Source organism: Caretta caretta, chromosome 1 (assembly GCF_965140235.1).
Source record: "Caretta caretta isolate rCarCar2 chromosome 1, rCarCar1.hap1, whole genome shotgun sequence".
NCBI lineage: Eukaryota > Metazoa > Chordata > Testudines > Cheloniidae > Caretta > Caretta caretta.
Genome location: NC_134206.1, coordinates 62,552,221 through 62,572,147, shown reverse-complemented (window position 1 = coordinate 62,572,147; position 19,927 = coordinate 62,552,221). Strand labels below are relative to the sequence as shown.

General features: G+C 41.1%; 1 protein-coding gene across 6 annotated transcripts in view; it reads right to left on the bottom strand.

Annotated features, from left to right (window-relative positions):
- Positions 1-4,177: 4,177 nt before the first annotated feature.
- ENOX1 (ecto-NOX disulfide-thiol exchanger 1) overlaps positions 4,178-19,927 on the bottom strand; it is a 508,731-nt gene continuing 492,981 nt past the window's right edge. For all 6 annotated transcript variants that reach the window (XM_075128654.1, XM_048851020.2, XM_048851038.2 and 3 more), the window contains 3 exons: positions 14,135-14,237; positions 11,331-11,416; positions 4,178-5,108 (listed from right to left, as the gene is read on the bottom strand). In XM_075128654.1, coding sequence (XP_074984755.1) covers positions 4,977-5,108; positions 11,331-11,416; positions 14,135-14,237 — 321 coding nt within the window. In that variant the 3' untranslated portion in view covers positions 4,178-4,976. The remainder of the gene's footprint in view (positions 5,109-11,330; positions 11,417-14,134; positions 14,238-19,927) is intronic.

Genomic DNA, 19,927 nt, shown 5'->3' with positions numbered 1-19,927 from the left:
ACACCTGAGCCTGAGGCCTGTGCCTTAACCACTAGGCAACCTTCCCACACAAGGAGGGGGAACCTCCTCTGCCACTTTGAGTGTGTGGGTGGGAGCAGGCACTGGACAGAGCCACCAGGAGACGGGGAGCAGAGAGAGATGGGAAAAGGGACATGGGTGGGAAGCAAGAAGGGGGGAACATCAGGAAGGGGAGCAAGGACTTAGGGAAGAAACAAGAGAAAGGAAAAGGGGCAGGGAGAGCGAAAGGAAGGGAGAGGAGAAAGGGGCAGGGAGAGGGGAAAGATGCTCCACTGCTTGTCCCTCCCATCCACCTTCTTCCCACAGCCATCAGTGGCCCTCAGCTCCCAAACAGGGCCTAAGCAGCTGTGAAGCCCAGTGCAAGCATAATGTCTTTAAACTGGGATGTTAGTGAAGACAGCTTGTAGCTGATTGTAATGATTTTACTATACATTCATGATAATGTAATGATATATTTCATTACTATTTTAATAATGATTACATTGTTACGATGCCAATGATAGACACACATTCAAAACCAGAATATGAAAGATGTGTATAAATATGCTGAAAATTGCCAGTTTTGGGGGGAGGCTGAGCTCCCCCCCCAAACACACACACCTCGCCTTCAAGACAGGCGAGGCAGAAAGGAGTGAGCAGTGGGCAGGAGATGCTCAGGGGACAGGACGTAAGGGGAGGGGGCAGAGCGGGGGCAGGAAGAGATGGAGTGGGGCTGAGTGAGGGCGGGGCCTTGGGGAAGGGGGCGGAGCTGGGATGGGGCACCCACTGGCAAAAACCAATGTGTGTAGTTGGGATTATTTTTCCTTTGCACTTATCAATGCTGAATTTCATCTGCCATTTTCTTGTCCAGTCACCCAGTTTAGTGAGATGCCTATCTTTGCAGTCAGCTTTGGATTTAACTATTGTATAATTTTGTATCCACTGCAAACTTTGCCACGTTACCTTTCACTCTCTTTGCAGATCATTGCTGAATACACTGAACAGCACAGGTCCCAGTACAGATCTTGTGGGGCCTCTCTCCATTGTGAAAACTGACCATTTATTCCTACCCTTTGGTTCTTATCTTTTAACCAGATATTGATTCAGGCGAGGACCTTCCCTCTTATCCCATGACTGCTTACTTTGCTTAAGAGCATTTGGTGAGGGACCTTGTGAAAAATCCAAGTGCACTATGGGTATGACTACAATGCAGCTAAACACCTGCGGCTAGCCCATGCCAGCTGACACAGGCTCACAGGGCTTGGACTCAGGGGCTGTTTAATTGCAGTGTAGACATTCGGGCTCAGGCTGCAGCCTGGGCTCTAGGACCCTGCGAGGTGGGAAGGTCCCAGAGCCCAGGCTGCAGCCCAAGACTGAACATCTACACTGCACTTAAACAGCCCCCTAAGCTTGAGTCCTATAGGCCAATCAGGCAGAGTGGTATTTGAACCTATGTCTCCCACATCCCAGTGAGTACTCAAACTATTAGGTATAAATTGTGTGGGGGAGGAGAGTCACCACCACTGTGACCCAACTACATCTTAATGCCAACTGGCAAGGGGTTAACAGGAATGTCCTGATTCTGGTATGAATATTCTGGTTGACTAAAGAATATCATGTGAGGTCTTAAATAGAAGCTGGGTGGGGGGTTGTCTCATTGCTAACATTGTGAAATGTATGTACAGATACTATGGAAGGAGTTAGGTGTATATATACTGCAAATATGTTTGAGGGTCTGTATCAAGGCACAGATGAAAAACAGGTTGCCCACCGGGAAGGAGATAAGATAGGTATAGCTCTCTGGTGGGATGTAAATGAAGCTTTGCAAGCTAACACAATGGATGTCCATTTACATACAAAGTCAGATGTTAACAAAGAGCTCTGAAATTAACAGGGAAACAGCACATATGGAAAACAAACCATGGAGGTTATCCTGTCTCTGAGTACAGACAACAAACTTCAGGAGTATATGTAGCCAGCCAAAAAAGACCCCCGCCCATCCAGCACTTAGGAAGTAGATGGGTAGTGCATTTACATTAATAAAAATGGGCTCTCGGCCAATCTTGATTGAAAATATTGCAATGTTTGGATGAGCTAATCTTCTTTAGGGCATTAACTGGCTTAGTCTCTAGAAAAGTGCGTTATGATGTTTGATATGTAACCATTTGGTTCCAATATCCTTCCTATCTCCTGACTCTCAAGACTTTGATAATAAACTTCTTCTTGTTTGCACTATAACTATATCTCAGTGCTGTGGTGTTAAGCAAAGTGCTAGTCCTGAGCTGAATCTTACAAGCTGGTGTGTATACTGGTCCTTTAGGAACAGGAAGCTTGTTAGTTCTGTGAGCAGCCAAAGCCAGGGGCTGGTTATCACAGGGGAATGCTTCAAAGGGACTCAGGGGTTGGAGGACACCTATTGATAGCCTGCAAGACAAAGTGAGGGTTGGTGAAGCCCAGAAGAGAGTGCTTGAGGTGCTAGCGGGCGGAGAGGGGGGAGGGAGGCGGGTGTCACAGTGTGACTCACAGTTCTGGGTACCACAAGAGACATCACAATCACTTTCCTCCATGCTTTTTTATGAGAAAGGACTGACCTGGCCTAGCTGCCAAAGTCTAGGAGAGCGAGTTCATGGCTGAGAATCCCAAATGGAAGAAGTGCTCCAGCCTGCAGTTAGGCACCTTAACTCCATTTGAGGAACATGGCATTTCCTATTGGCTAGCTTAGATGGCATCCTGCTCAGCTTGCTGGTGTCTGTGAATCCAATTTTTAGGTGCTTAACTTTGCCCATGCATTGTACAGGAGCCTGGCTGCTTAGCTCAGGGCTGTGAATGCCACTATGTGGCAGGGTGCCTAATATTTAGGCATTGCAATGCCAAGGTCCCCTTTGTGAAGCTAGCCTTTGGGGGACAAAATTAGGGCAATATCGGTAGGCATCCCCACACTGTTGTGCACAATGGAAGAGGAAAAAAGCAGATATTATGCCACTGCATAGAAAATAGCTGGTAAAAGCCACATACGCAACAAGCTATCAAACAACTAGATGCATCTGTGACACTCCCATTTCAGGCATGAGAAGGGTAGCATATGATAAATAAGAGCCAGTCATACAGCTGACTAGGGATACTAATGGAAGTGCAAAAAAGATCAGCACAGGACATTTTTTTACTATAGAAATCTTTATGCTCAAAACTATTATTGATTAAAAAGGGGAAAAATTACATGACTACAGTTTTGAGTTAGTTAAACAATCTCAAATGCTTTTGCATAAGTGTTTTCAGCTTTAGACTGCATAATATTTACTGTACATGAAAACCAAATGTAGTGTGGCTTTGTATGGGATGTTCACTAAATCTGAGCCTAGCTATTCCTAAGTGAGTATGATGGCATGGGAGTTGAGAACATGAAAGTTAAGTCTGAGATACACATTTCATTAAACAATTGGGTTTCACTATGCAACAGCGCATGAGTTCACATTAGAAGAACACAGTGTGGCAGGGGATAACACAGTTTTCAGTAAACAACAAATACTTTGTTAGTGTAAACAACAAATACTTTGTTAGTGTAAAATGCACTTCATTTTCAAGTGGGCACTTTGTACTCTGCCTCAAGCAGAGTTGCAAGGTTGCATTGTAGCTGCACAACAAAACACTGCAAAATGTGAAATGTATGGCTTTGTTTTTGCAAAAAGAAAAGGAGTACTTGTGGCACCTTAGAGACTAACCAATTTATTTGAGCATAAGCTTTCGTGAGCTACAGCTCACTTCATCGGATGCATCTGCTGTAGCTCACGAAAGCTTATGCTCAAATAAATTGGTTAGTCTCTAAGGTGCCACAAGTACTCCTTTTCTTTTTGCGAATACAGACTAACACGGCTGTTATTCTGAAACCTGGCTTTGTTTTTGTTTGTTTAAATACCTTGCTGCTTGGCTAGATATGTTTAAAACAAAATGAAATCTGTTCAGTTTGTAAAAGCACAATCTTCACCTTGGAGCTTCCTTTGGTGCTAATTTTAATTCCTTTGATTTAATCTAATATTACAGTCTCTTCTTTGATTCAGTACTCAACACATTTCATCGGGAGGTTTGCAATAGCTGGCTTTGGTGGAAGGAGGGCAAACAGTGACGGACACCTTTTGGATTTGTAACAATTCAGAAACATCAGAAGAACAACTTGTAAAAATAATCTGGTAGAAGTCAAATTTATTGAAAAAAAATTAATATATTTGCTATAAAATCCTCAACAGTAATGAACTGAATATTTATTTTGATGCATAAACCTGAATGTTACATACCAAATACAATACAGTAACACTGGTTTCTTTTTTATTTACACATTTATGAAAATTGATATGCAACCCATGTTAAAGGAACTTATAATGAGGAATAGTTACATTAGAAAAATAATATTCTTGATAAAGCATTCTCGAGGAGTCCAATCACATTTTCAGGCCTCTTTCAATAAGGCAAAAATCCCTGGAACAGCATAAAACGTAATTTACAAAAGACAATAACTGTTTAGACACATCTTCAAGTTTTCTTTTGGGATAATTTTTCTCACTGTACAATTACTTACTTAATGGAAAGACTTTCAGGAACATAACGTAATGATTTCTGCTATATATTACATATACATTGCTGTAGCTTAGCAACCATAACTAGGCAATCTTTTCCCTTATCCATTTGCTCAGTGAGCTATTCTTAGATGTAGCATGTTAATATCTTGACATCGTTATGACTGTCTTCAGTGGTATCTTCAGTTTTCATAGGTCACATTTTAAAATATTTTATATTTTTATTTTTAGGAGCTGGTGCACAACCACATTTCCACTCACAAGAGAACGTCACAAATGTAACTAAAATTAGGCTTGGATAACTCTGAAAATGTACGTCCGTGTGCCAAAACCAAATTTCATACTTTAATACTTTGTAACCCTGCCATGCTTTAGGAATTCTTCTTCTGCATACCTCTTTACTATTCACAGTCAGGTAGTTTTAATTCCTTCAAAGGCACAAAACTTCCACCTCTTTTCCAATGTTGCTCCTACACCAGTGAACTCTTGTTTAAACATGCGTGGCAATCTCATCAAAAGCATTTCTATTTCATTTGCAGAGATCTGTGAAAGAGAGGGAAAAGCAAAAATACAGTGAGAAACAATTGGGTTATATTTAAGAAATAGGAAATTTAGAGAATACACGTAGAAGAAACATTTTCTAGGTCAACTAAATACCCCAGCATTTCTTTTTGAGAGTTTATAACATTTTATGCCATCTACAGATAGATCCATATTCCCACTATGGTATAGAATCATTGAAATGTAGGGCTGGAAGGGACCTCAGGAGGTCATCAAGTCCAGCTCCCTGCGCTGAGGCAGGACCAAGGAAACCTAGACCATCCCAGAACCTGTTCTTCAACTTCTTATCCAACCTGGTCTTCAACTTCCAGTGAGGGGATTCCAGCAGCCTATTCCAGAGCGTAACTACCCTTGTAGTTAGAAAGTTTTTCCTAATATCCAAATCTCCCTTGCTGCAGATTAAGCCCATTGCTTCTTGTCCTAGTTCAGTGGCCTCTTACTCAGTTTAGACATTTCTCAGAAATTCAGTTCTGGAAGAAATATTACTTGGGGTAGGGTCAGGGAAGGATAGGTTGTGCCTGCCCTTTGTACCATTGGGCCTGGAAGAGGAAGCATGAAGGGGACTTGCATAGTCACCAGAGCTCCTCGAAGAGAATCCCACACAGTACAGACGAGTATAGCAGCTAGCCTGCCCTTAAAGACAATGCAGTCTACTGAACTTCCACCATTGTTCCTCCTCCCATCACATAATCCCTCCTCCTACCCCTAAATGGCCTATCTTCGCCAATGGGGTTCTGGACAGCACCTTGTTCATGGCCACAAGCTAGTAGAAAGCGCATGGAATGCTCCCTATATTGCATGTGGAGAATCGTCCACACCCTCTGGTATTACCCAAAATCTATGCCATGGTAAGCTATGACATCCAGACACTGAATCTGATTCTGAGCTCATTCACCCTATTTATACATCACTACCTGCAGTTATTTCTGATGTGCACAGGTGGAAGTGAGAACAAACTCAACCATATTATCAGCTTGTTTGCAGAATTGCTCTAAGATGCAGTAGATACATGCTAATCAGGCAGTGTTGCCCTCTTTATTATGGGACTGTCCTATAAATAAACCCTGCAGCTTTGTACTAAATTAATGGTATGCTAGTGGTCAGCCCTTTTGTTAACATTAACTCCATACATCTGAATCTCCTGACTCTAACACAAATGTAAATTCCCTGCAGCATGGGTCTTGCTTTTTGTACCTGGACTGGCATTATAAAAGAACAACAATATATAACCGGAAGAGATACCACTGCTAGGCTGTTATCATTGCATAACATTTACTTTAGTCTCTCTAAGAAGTGTATATACTTTAACTGGTCTTGAGGTTCAGCACTCTAATTTTCTTCAAAAAAACATAAAATATTAATTTTACTTTTTGGTTTCCACATTTTTGATTAAATAAGCCTTCCTTGGTAAAGGTTTGGTTGGTCACTTTCAGCTAAGCTAAAATGTAGAAGCAGTATTTAAAATAGTTTACTTCATAAACTATGGTTAAATTTAGCAGGTAACCATTAAGGGCCAGATTGCACTGAACCCTGTGTGGGCATGCAAGTGGTGTGCGAGGACAGGGCCGCAGTCCTGGTCCCTGAGCTCTCTTGAGCACAAGGACTCTACAGGGCTAATGGTCACAGTGGGCCAGGGCCTTCTCCACACTGGCAAGAGGAGCTGGTGTGATCCTGTATGATTGAAATATTACCATTTATGTCATTAATATTGCCACTGTTAGACAATTACACCAAACTGTATACAAAGTATGTCATGTAAGGTATCAATGGAAAAGTTACAATTTATCAAATATGATTATCCTGTTTGTATGCATGTATCATCTGTGTGTCTAAAGTTATGAATATTGACTATGTACCAGTATTTCAAATGTGTTTGCTCCTATAGTAACACCGAGAAGGAAGGTTAATCCAGTCTAGCCAGCACATTGTGAATAGCCCATTCAAGTTGATGGCCCATTAAAGAACACGTAACTCTCACAATGGGCCATAGAAGCACCCGGTGAGCCTTCCTGTGGATGCTTTAACCAGAATATGGGTAATGGTTGCTCCTATCAAAGCATGCAAGTGCATGTGACTTGCTCATATGACCCTGGACTCCATCTTGTGCCTGTTATTTTCCACAAACTAAGACTCAGAGCAGTCCCTCCACATGGGAGAGGGTATAAAGGACCCTGAAAGCATCACCATTTTGTCTCTTTCCTGCTCTGATCTTTGGACTATGGATTTACACTAAAAGGAGCATATTGACTATAGACTGAGGACCTTCCAATCTTTTGGAAGTTCCAAGAGACTTTGCAAGCCATAAATCTGTAACATCACTGTTACAAACCTGATCCAAGAACTTTGCAATGATTGTATGTATATGATTTCTTTGACCATTTTAATTCTCTCCTCTTTCTTTTCTCTTATAAATAAGCCATTAGATATTAGATACTAAAGGATTGGCAACAGCATGATTATTGGGTAAGATCTGAGTTATATACTGACCTGGCTATGTGGCTGATCTCTTGGGATTAGAGGACCCTATATGTGATGAAATTGGTTTTCAGTAACCACTCATCATAGAGTCCAGTGTCTGGGTGGTGAAACAAGGGCTGGAATGCCTAAGGAGACTGCATTTCTGACTTCTTGTTAACCAGTGTGGTGAGACAGAAGTTTACTTTTGTTACTGGCTTGGTATAATTTAATAATGGAATAACCACCAGTTTGGGGTGAGTCTGCCCTATTTCTCAGCTGTTTGTCATGAACCTGGCATTCTCAGCTGTGACCCACTGAGGCACAGTGACAGCTGGTCCCCTGCAGGTTAAGAGCTCTATGGTACACTGCCTGAGATTTGGCAGCAGTCCCAGAGCTCTAGGAGGCATTGTTTCTGCCTCCATGTCACTCAAAATCTTTGTACATTTGGTGAGCTATGTGAGCAGGTCACCTCAGTCAAGTTTCTAGTAGGAAAGATGTGCCCATCATCACCCAAAAAACAAAAATCACCACGACAGTGGTTCCCTTACAGAATCAGCGAAGAGGCCAAAAACAGAATGACCATGGAAACTGTTCCATCTTGGTCCTCCAGGTGTCTATTCTGGGTCAGTGGTAAGGCACATGGTATGGGAGAAAATAAAATCTGAATAGACAAGAATAATTAATAAGGTAAAATATGTATTTTAAAAAATGAAAATGGGCAAAAATAAATTAAAATTATATTAGAATAGTGAAGTGCAGTATAAATTCAGCTTCTTTCCCTCAGATACCACCAATAAAATAGACACCATAAGAACAGCCGTACTGGGTCAGACCAATGGTCCATCTAGCCCAGTATCCTGTCTTCTGACAGTGGCCAATGCCAGGTGCTTCATAGGGAATGAACAGAACATGGCAATTTATTGGGTGATCCATCCCATCGTCCAGTCCCACTTCTGGGCACTCAAAAAACTGGGACTCTCAAAACCTGCTGTCCCCCCTGATCACTCTGCTTGTATTCTGTCCCACTTCTTCCCACCATTGGTCTTTGTCTTTTTAGACTGTAAACTCCTTGTGTGCAGTGGTTGTGTCTTCCTGTGTGTTTGTACAGCATTTAGCCCAAAGGAGCTTGAATACTGATGGGGGCCTCTGGGCACGATCATAATACAAAAAATAATGGGGAAATGTGTACTGCTGCTGCTTCCTGCGCAATAGATTTGTTATTCACAGCAGTATCCTCCAGTTCTGTGGACAACAGGTTTATTACAAATCTATTTACTAACACTCCTAGCACACGACTATGGGAGTATTGTTCATTTTCAAAGCACTTTACCAACAGGAAGTACACAAATTAAGCCTCACCACGCCACCCCAGCAAGATAAGAAAATATTAGCCATACCCCTTTATTTTCCCAAAGGGGAGACTGAGGCAGAGTTTAAGTGATTTGCAGAAAAGTGCCAGAGAGAGTCAGTGTAAGGGCCAATCAATCTACAGCCAAAACGAAATCTGCTACATATTTTTCTTACTTCTCATCAGAGTAATTGATAACAAGTTACTTTTGGGTAACGTGTGAATTGCACAGTGAGGCTGCAGCCAACCTGGGTACTATGACATGATCATTCCTGCTTAGGTTAGTAATGACAAGGTATCCATGGAAAGTAAATGAAATTAATCTTTGAGATTACATCTCAGGATCACGTTATTAAAAAGTAATTGGTTACTACTGTCAGTCACTTCAGAAGTAAGCTCATCTGGCCAAATCCTGCAGTCCACATTTATTATCTGGCACTGATGTAGCCCTGCAAATTTAAACAGCCCTTTACAGAAAGGGAGAGAGATGAAGGTCCATTCCATGAGGAGTTTACAACCTAAGTGTCTGACCCTGCCGCCCTTACTCGTGTGAATGCTCCCAGTGAAGTCCATGAGACAATTTGTGTGAGTAAAGGTTGCAGCACTTGGCCTGAATTAAACACAGGAAATGATTCCAACCGGCAAGTGAGAGACGGAAAAGAGGCATAAGGGGTACAACAAATACCAGTCTGAACTGTGGTATGTGGCACACAGAGCCTGTATTTTAAATATTGATAATTAAGCAGGAGTGGCCAACCCTGGGAGAGGACAGCAGTTGAAACCTAATCAAAAGCAGTGGGTATTACAAAGGGATTTGAAAGATGCGTGAGGACGCTCGGCTGACTGGCAGAGCGAGTATGTGCCAGAGATTTGGAACAGCGTGAAAAGAGGCACAAAAGCGTGACTGCGAGAAGATATGGAGCATCCGAGCACAGCATTAGGTGAGGAGTGTGGGGGAGAGAAGGGGCTGAGATCTAAGTGTCTTGGAAGTCAGGACCAGGAATTTGAACTCAATACAGAAAGAAATACGTCATCACTCGGATTTGTACAACCCTGCAATGAAAACACAGCCATCCAGTTACCCAGCCCTACCCTGCACCCATCTCCTTCAGGACAAGAGAAAAATGATGGCCTGTGATGCGCTGACAAACAGGCTGTTATGGCAGGAAGCGAGTTGCAAAGGCTCAGGGCCCTGCCAGCTCCCCCTTCTCTCTCACACTAATGGGGCTCTTGCTAAGGCATCTCCACTACTCTCTACCTTGCACTATTTTGCATGGAGACCACGAAAGGGTTCTAGGGAGGGGTGGCATAGTCAGAGCAGAAGGAAAGGAACGTTAGCTGGGCTACAGTCCGAATGTTAGATAGATTGAAGAGGGGAGAGTCCAGGAGGACAGGAAGTGGGAGGTTATTGCAGTCAGTTGAAGTCAATAGTATAAGGGGTGCAGGATTTGACCCATAGTATGTAACTAGTTACTTGTATCTCAACAACCACATATGCAAATCATTGTTAAGTGCCTAATGTCTGCTTGTATTTTATAGCCACACCATGGCCAGTATTTAACTCCTTACTTCAGAATGAAAGGGTTTATTTAGAACCAAGTTATACTGACCAGAGGAAGAGATAATAGGAATATGAATTTCATTTATGTAATCAGACTTTTGTTGCATTGACACAGGCATCACCACATTTAGCCAGTGAGCAAAGAATATTTTTCATAAGCACAGTGTCGATTATGTGGATAGGATGAAGTGAAAAGAGAGACAGTGTATTATCTATCTTACTGTAGTCTCTTCCCCTGGTCCATCTGCATGCTATAGCCTGAGGTGGTGACCACTTCTGTGGCTCCTCTGATAGGGCCTGCAGCCCTGTCAGTCCTTTATACTCCACTCTCCATTTGTACTGCATAATTCATGCTCCAAAGTGCACAGAGGGCTCACTGATCCAAGTATCAAGAGCATTCTCAGCTCTGAGGGGCAGCATCAGGGTAAGGTGAGGGACGCATTGCAGGGTACAAGGCTCTCTAAGAGGCACAGTCCCAAGAAAAGGTCTCTGTCTGGCCATCCTCTCTCCTTTTGGTGGCCAGAGCTAAACCTACATCTTAATTTATTTCCTACATATTACATGAAGTAAATAAGAATCATGTTTCCTAGAATCAGCGTGGTAGTCTTTGCCATGTAATACAACAGCTTTCATTGCCACAAAAGCACAGCAAAGTAATGAAAGGCAAAAGACCTCAGGTACATGTGTGCAATGTAATTTGCGAATGAACGAAGACTGCGAACCCGCAAGCCCCACATCCCATTACCTCTCTAATGGACACTCACGCCGAGTTTAACATGCAGTAAAGAACAAAACAAAAGTTCTATAAAGAAACCAGACTTTGATTAACATTGTTTACCCTAGAGTCCAGTTGCTGCATGTAAGACCAAAGGTATTCTATATTGGCGCCGAAAGGATGGACATGAAGAAATGTGGATATGATACCTGTATTAAAACAAACACACCAGGTATTGAAATTACCTGAGGCAATATATTGTATGTCTAAACACAGTAGTTCTGAATAAGTCATTGCAAGTTTTTCAGTCTGCATTACGATTCTTATATTTCTTACACAGTTCAACAAACAAAAGAGAACAGTACATTTTTAACACAGCCATAGTAACATGATAAACACAATCGCTCATCTTCAGAAATGACAGCAGTTAGCAAGTAAGTGGCCAAGGTAATATACAGATGAATAAAGGGATTTCTAAACAAAGACTTGCTGGAAACATTTCAATTACCTATTTTATGCTTGATTTACCAATATATAATAGTAGATATTGGAATGGAAAAATTATTGCTTTTTCCCCTTCAGTGGAAGCTCTGTTGTGGAAACGTTTCATATAAACTGTGTCAGAAACTGCATTGCCTTGAATTTTTCTAATAATTATGCTGTTGCTAGTTATGATAAGTGTTTAATCCACATTACCCCAAAGTGCTGCTGAGAGAAGAACAAATCCTTCTTGACATATTTACTTATTTTTTTTCCTTAAAAGGGAGCAAGCTCTGTCTTTCTTCATTGCAATTTACAAGATCATGTTAAAAGGTCTGGGAATAAAGGGCTGAGGAGGAGTCAGATTCTAAATCTAGAGTTTTTTTCCCTGCAGTGGAAATCAAGTGTCAGCATAATAGTGACGAATCGAGAAAGCAGGATGTTGGATGTCAGCATTGCTATTAAAAGCATTATCCCATTTCTCCTTCTCTATATGAACAGTGGGTATATGGAATGGTCATCAGCATGCATGTCACTAACTATTTGCTGAGAGTTGAATAGCAAGATTCAAAGATATTTTCAGCTCCCTTTGGTCGAGTTTCTTAACTAATAAACCTTAAGGGGGTGGTTCTTTATTTTTAAGGCATAAACAGAGCAAGAGCAAAATGGTTACAAATTACAAAAATGGGTCACTGTGTCTTGTGAACTGCAGGCCACTCTGCTGATACTGACTGAAACAGAATCACCGTTAGGTTTCAGCGTTTCCCAAACACTGGCAACACTAGAAAAAGATAAGTAAAGCTTAACTCATTTTACATCTTTCCTTTTCCTCTTTCAGATTTTCAGTTATGTTTGCAAATTCTAGTCCTGATCCTGCAAAAACTTACTTACATAGTGGGTCATCCCATGGAAATCAATGGAAATAGCCGTCCACAGTGTATAAACATAAGCACACGTGTAAATCTTTGCAGGATCAAGGTCTCTGCCAATAATTGCAGAGATGGGCCCAAACTAAATACCACTAAACTTTGACTGGATCTGTTGGAAATCCAAACCTGTATTCAGTCTTCAGTTTGCTAATGGCACCATCTTTGTTATAGATTGAACCAAAACTTCATACCCAAACACTTCCGTTTTGGGGCATTCAAAATCCAGATCTGATTTCTGTACCTATGGCCCATTTTTAATTAATGTAAATGAAATAAAAGGCTACTTAAAAATATGCTTGTAATTATTGACTAGAGATGCATGATACCAACTTAGTAACTCAGCTTTTCTTAAGTGAATTTTAGTGCTTGTGAAATATTGACATTTCTAGAGAATGGGCAGATATAGGGCAAAGTCTCCGCCCACCAATCACCAATGTGCCTCATCCCTGATCTTGAAGGGAAAGAGTAATGTTGGGTTTCCGTGCCCATGCAGTCCTTGGCTCCCATTAAGACCACCAGTTCTGATGATGGTTGTCTGATGTGGACATCTGACCATTAGGACCAGGACTGAGACCACATGCTCACTTCAAATGAGCCATGGGACAGCCATAAAGTGGTAACTACTTTAGATAATTACCAAAGTGGGCTGGATTCAAATAACTGGTCACTTAGCGGTGAAAAGCTCTACATAAAATTCCCAATATACCAAGTCATCTACCTCAATTTATCTATGAATAAATCAAAGGCATTCATTTATAGTTACAGTTAAAAGGAAGCCAAATGCTGGGACCGAAATTATGTATGGAATGTCTGATCCAAAATTAAAAAGAACCCAAACTAACAACCTTATATATCACAATCCATCCCCACTGTATCATGTCATGCCAGTCATAGTTCATTTCCTGGAATGGACCAATGCCCGTTACCTATAATTTCCCTTTAAAGTTTTTCATTAGGTATGCTAAAGTATTAACTGTCCTTGAGGTATTTCCCATACCTATTCTTGTCAGTAAACTGTCACCTAATGTAAAAAAAAAAAAAAAGGGAACTGTTAAGGGCATCCTTATTTTGTTCAATATTGTTTCTGTTCCTTTCTCTTACACCCATTTTGTTAGTGCAATGGGAAGATCACCATTCACACTGTTCTATTCCATGAGACCCTGGAACAAGTAAATTCAGTCTCTATCTATTGTCACCTTACAAGCATAGAGGCAGATCCTGCAACTTGTCCTGCATAAGAAATGTTTATGTTAAAATTAGTAGGTCTTCATAGGTGAGTAAGGCTTAGTCATGCGAGTGAGCCTTGTCGAACTGGTCCTGTATCCCTTATGATCAAAACGTTTCTATTGATTCCATGTGGCTGTTCTGACTGTAACCCGTGTGAACACATGGGAATGATAAGCAGCACAGTCTTTAGGTTCTAATGCCATTAAGTCAAATGTTCAAGGTTGCTTATTCCACAATAATTTTTTTCTAGTTGTTATATGCAGTGATGAACTGAGTACTGAGTTGTCTTACCTATTAACAGCGCCTCTTTCTCTGATCTTAGACCTTGGCTTCGTTTCTCAGAATTTTTCTCTCTCTCTTGATTGACCAATGCTACTGTCAACACATTGATTTCCTACGAAGTTTAAAAACAAAACAGGTGTTTATGTAGATTTCATTCATTTCAAGAAAAAACCTGCCTACTGCTTTTTAACTCTCTCTATAAAAGATCATTACTTTAATTTACAGCTAAGGACAAAACAATTATAAATAATTGAGTTGTTTGCAGAATATTAAAGGCCTTTTTGAAGCACTGTTTCCCCAACTGCTGCAAGCAGAGCGATTTCCTGCATATAGTAGGTGCCAACTTTGTCACAGCTGCCTCTTTATTAGGCATGACAGACGGTACACACTAGAGAGGTTTAGAAAATTCCACTTTTACAGCAAGCAGAATGGGGACCTTATAACCTCCTAAGAAAATCTCAGAACAAAGACAACAACTAGGCAATATGGTTGGACTGTTATATTTACATGGCTTTTTGGCACTGAAGGAGGGATTTGACAGGCTGTGAATATTCCACATTTTTTAAATAAAAATCATTGTGACAAACTTTCTGCTCTGGTAATTGACTTACATTTTTAAAATTACCAGCATGACAAAAAGAGTTCGAAATGTGTGTGTGTGTGTTGGGGGGCACTGTTGGTTCCAAGAAGCAGCAATTACGGTAAAATCTTGATGGACAGTCACCTAAGTAGCTGTGTTTGGTCCAGCTGCTTCTCGGTAGGGCTGAGCACAAAATTGTTTTCCTGTCCTGTGAAATTTTTTAAAAAATTCCTATCCCAAATTAGGACAGTCACAATTTTAGAAACCTTTGTGTCCCACAAATCCAATATTTTTTGATTTGGGTTAATTGAAAAATTTGGTTTTGATAATTTTGAAGTGATTTGTTTCAATTTTAGTCATTTTTTATTTAAATGTTTTTTACAAATTTTGAAACAAAAAGTGGATTGGAACTAGAAAAAAATGAATTTTACATTTAGAAAATGACAATTTCAAAATGATGTCTCAACAATTTTCATTTACAAAAAAAATTAGAGTTGAGAAATTCCTGCAAAAAAAATTCTGTTTCAACTAATTGGCATTTTTTCGCAGGATTGTCAACCAGCTCTACTTCTTAGACAAGAAAGTCATCTTGGCATTTACTAACTTGTAGTACTGTCATGCAAACAATAAATGATAACATCATCATCATCATCCCTGGGATGGATAACACTAATGACACTAAAAGAAAAGGAGTACTTGTGGCACCTTAGAGACTAACCAATTTATTTGAGCATGAGCTTTCGTGAGCTACAGTGAGCTGTAGCTCACGAAAGCTCATGCTCAAATAAATTGGTTAGTCTCTAAGGTGCCACAAGTACTCCTTTTCTTTTTGCGAATACAGACTAACACGGCTGTTACTCTGAAACTAATGACACTGCTCCAGATACAACCCACAGCTGAAGTAAGTACTAATCTGCTGCAGACTTTGGGCAACAAAAAGGAGAGGAGGAAGAATACTAATGAAAGCCTGTAAATGTATCTATCTATGGATTCTGCAATGGGAGAGAAGGCCCGCTGAGCAGAATAATTGGGCTAGGAGGAAGATGAAGGAGAATACAGCATGAAGCTAGAGCAATGCAAGTCAGTAGAGACCGTATACATTAAGATATAATTTTTGTCTCCAAGGATATAAAAGCATTCTAAAAAGGGTAATTATGGATAGGGAAGAGAGAGACCAACAAGATGGGCACTTGATAAAACAATCCCCCAAAACACCTGACTCCCTTTTTTGGAAAGTTAGAAAGTTTTGTAGAGTGGTGATATGGGGAAAGAAACTCTGCTCCCTTTGGCATTAGACAGCAGATGGTGTCTCATCTAATGGGCAGGTTTGAGGATGTGCAAAACCCTCAATATGATTTATGGAGCAGTGTTAATGGCGACTAGAGGAACTCACAGGAAGTTGTTCTTGCTTGGATGGATGGTGGGGGGAGAAAGCAGGGAAACATTGGTAACCTTGCTAGTGACACAGAGGATGCTTAAAAAGCAGGTTGCAGGCACTTGAGCAATTAAGAGTGAATGGGTTTACAGGAAATAAAATTCTTCTGTGCAAGACTTGCTGCCCCAGAGAAGATGATAAAATGGATGAACGGAGCCATTTGTATGCATTTGATGGCCAATATGGCCAAGTCTGGCTTAGGGATTCATGCCATAGCAAAAAGAGGGCAGCTAAGAACTGTCAAAGGAGGCAGTAGCAACATTGGTAGGAACCAGGAGTTGACGGAAAAGGAAATGGCCCTGTTCATATTTTAAAAAATAAATTCACCTACAACTCATCCAACATTTGCACTTGCAATTATCATATGAGTGAAAATCTTACTAATTACGTGTCTAACTACTGTATATGCTTCAGACGCAAATTTGGTAGTTGGGTCTGAAGCCACTAAGATTTGCATCCACACAGTTCACTTGTGGGCAGGAGAAAAAATGGTGCATTTTTTGCAGGCACAAATTGTGTCTGCAAACAGGAAAATTACATGTCAGCCTGGCTGGACATTTACTCGAAGAGTGCTGGACCAGGCTACAACTAACTGGAAGGATCACGGGTTACAGAGTGACGGATGTTTCACCCCTGTGACATAAGCAGCTGCTGCCAGCAACCAGCAGTCTCTGTAGCACTGTTGGAGAAACACTGCACTAGAGTATCTCCATTTTCCAGTACAACTTTGTTCCACCCTTAGTTCAGAGGCCATTTCTACTTGGCAGATGTTAGTTTCTGGGCCTTTATGCAGTCCCCTTTACCAGGTTTCATTATAACAGAAATAGTTTGCAACCATCTGTCTGTTACTGCAATAAAGGTGAAGAGTGTGGCTGAGCATGGAGAAATTAGTATTCATTAGAAGTGAAATGACCTTGGAAGGACTAAATGGAATATGTGGCTGTCATAAGCCAGGTTAAATAGCACTTGGAAGCCATTAGGGGCATGGCCCCAGGAGTATTCATGAGTCACAAATTTCATCAGGTAATTGTAGAACATGGATGCATGACTAGAGTGCTACAGTTAAGGACAGATTACACATAAGGCAAACCTTTCTGCTCAGCGTGGATGGAGTCATTCCTTATGGTGCTAGCACAATTACCAAAAAAAGGGGCCTTTTGGTGTAAGTGGGGCCAGAGTATCACTTTAATTTTTTCTCAAGCAGATGATGAAAGGATTTGAATTCCCCTCCCCCACTTTGGTCCAAATGTTGTTAGCGAGCTGGGCCTGGGCTGAAGGGGCACGATTTCTCCGAGTCTGCAGATGCTTCACTTTTGGGTCTCCATGGTTTTGGATCAGATCAGTGGAGAGTCACTCTCGGTTGCAAGTCTGCAGGGATATTTCTAGGTAAAGTAATGCTGACATTCAATCATTATCTCACACAGGGTCCCACTCCACACACACAGGCTTTGGGCCCATCTACAGGCAGAGAACTAATAAGAGCCTGGCTCCTAAGGGAGCTGTGCTGCCAAAGGGAATACAGGGCCCCTAAGGAGTAGTGGGGCGATCCTGGGTCTCCATGCAGATTTCTTGTGGGTACCCTGAGAATCACGGGATTTCTCTGCAGCTCATGAAATTTCAGCAGGGTAGGTCTCTGTCCCCTGCCCACTCTGTGTGACAAAACTCTCCTTCCCCTCTGCAGCATGATTTTGAAGAAGCTTGTGGAGTTTCCCAATTCTCCCACAGTTTTTTTTCCCCCCACAGGAAAGCATGACATCACCCTTGGCATTAAATTGCCAGACAGCATATCACTTATATGATCAGACTATGGCCATTCCCTGCACTAATGCAAAGGGGTGAGATGGATGTAAAGAGCCTTCCTCCTCACACACACACCCGCGTACCCTCTTCCCTTGGGCTTAGCAAATACAGAAACCCATGCATTTCCATGCATGCAAGGACATCCCTGTGCATGTTAACCACTCCAAAGAAGTCGGGAGTAGGTAGGGACATGGCACGTGTCCTCCCCTCGTACTCTTCCCTGCACACACTAGTCTACAGAGCTTTCTAAGGCTGTAACAGTAGCTCAGTTCCCCTCTACTTTACCCCTTACTCAGGGCTGTGCTTGACAGATAACATTTGGACCTTAACGTCTGTGACTTTCCATATACTGTTTGGAATATGGATTGGTTGTGTGATCAGTCTGCAAAATTCAAATATCCAGAGAGTTTAAAAAGCCTCTGACTTATCTGGGTAATCCAAAGGTTTGAAAATTGTCTGAAAACCTGGGGGGAAACTATTGCTTATGGAGCACCTGGAAAATGCCTTTGTTCCCTGTGGCGTGGAGTGGGGGGATTCTGCTGGATTTTGTGGGGCATGGAGAATATTACGCTTTGTGAAGCACCCAGTAAAAGGTACACTTTGTGTGAGGTCACAGCACGTTTTGACATTTATACTGATGATACAAAGCCCGATTAACAGCTGTTTTGTGCAATTATGCCAACAGTAGCAGGAGAAGGGGAAGCAGAGAAGGACATTACGAGGTGTCTGGCAGTGCGGGGCACACAGGGAGCAACTGCAGAGGGCTGGCTGTGCATAAGCAGTTGCTACCCTTTCTTACCAGCCCCAAGCTTTCTCTGAAGACAGATGAGGAGGAGGGAAAAAGCTGTGTATCTGAAACAAAAGCAAGAGGCACGCAGGCCATCCAGAGCAGGGTGGAGATATGGTTAGGCATGTGAAGAAAAGGCAATTTATATTTTTGAAGGTGAAAAAAACACAAAGAGCCAAATTCTGCTGTCCTCAGTTGAGCAAAACTGTTACCGATGCCAATAGAAGTTTTGCTTGGTTAAGGACTGCAGAATTCAGCCTCAGATTTTAAACATATGGGTGAAATTCTGCTCATTTATACCCATGCAATCCTAGTCATCTCATTGTAACAATGATTAGAATTTGGCCTACAGTGGGAAGATCACCTGTTTTCTACAGTATATTTCTCCTTATGTGGGGAAGAGACCTCAATATTAATGCAGACATAGATTAATACGATTATAACTTAATTTCAAACTTGTTTTCACCTTTCCTAAATATTAAGATATAGCAACAAGAATGTTATAGCCAGGATGCTTGGAAATACAACAATACATATATTTAGCTATTTATGTTACTAAGTGTTAGAGCTAATCAAAGAAATTCCAGAAGGTTTCTGCTTTTATCTCTCAAGGACAAGCCAACATTACAAAGACAGACCATTCATGTTTTAAGCAGAGAAAAAAGGAACGTAGGGTGTGTTATCAGAGCCATAAATATACTTGTAAAGTGAGCCTACACCAACTCCTTCTTTTTTTTCCAAGGAAAACTTGAGTTTAAACCTACACAAAGAATTCCAGAACTATCCTTATTGAAACTGATTTATTTTGTAAACACCCTAAAGTCTTTTTTCTTTGAACTTGGGGAACATTTATGGTGGGAAATGTTTTGCCGAAGATATTGGTTACTTCCAACTCACGTTTCCACTTATAGATGAAAACCTTTGCTGTTTCTCAAATGTTTAAGATGGCATAAGCTTTCAAAATGTATATTGGCAAATATGTTATATCTAAATGTAAACCTTCATATAATAACTGCCTGATAGCATTGTTGTATGAATAATAAGATGTTGTATGTATAAATATAGCAAGCTCATTTGATGCAAAACTAATTACTTATGTAAGAGGCCATTTAAGTGCAAAATATTTATATTAATGGAGAATGAATTAGTTACAGGCAGTGCACAAGCAAACCCTCACCAACTCAGGAAGACAAGAAAATT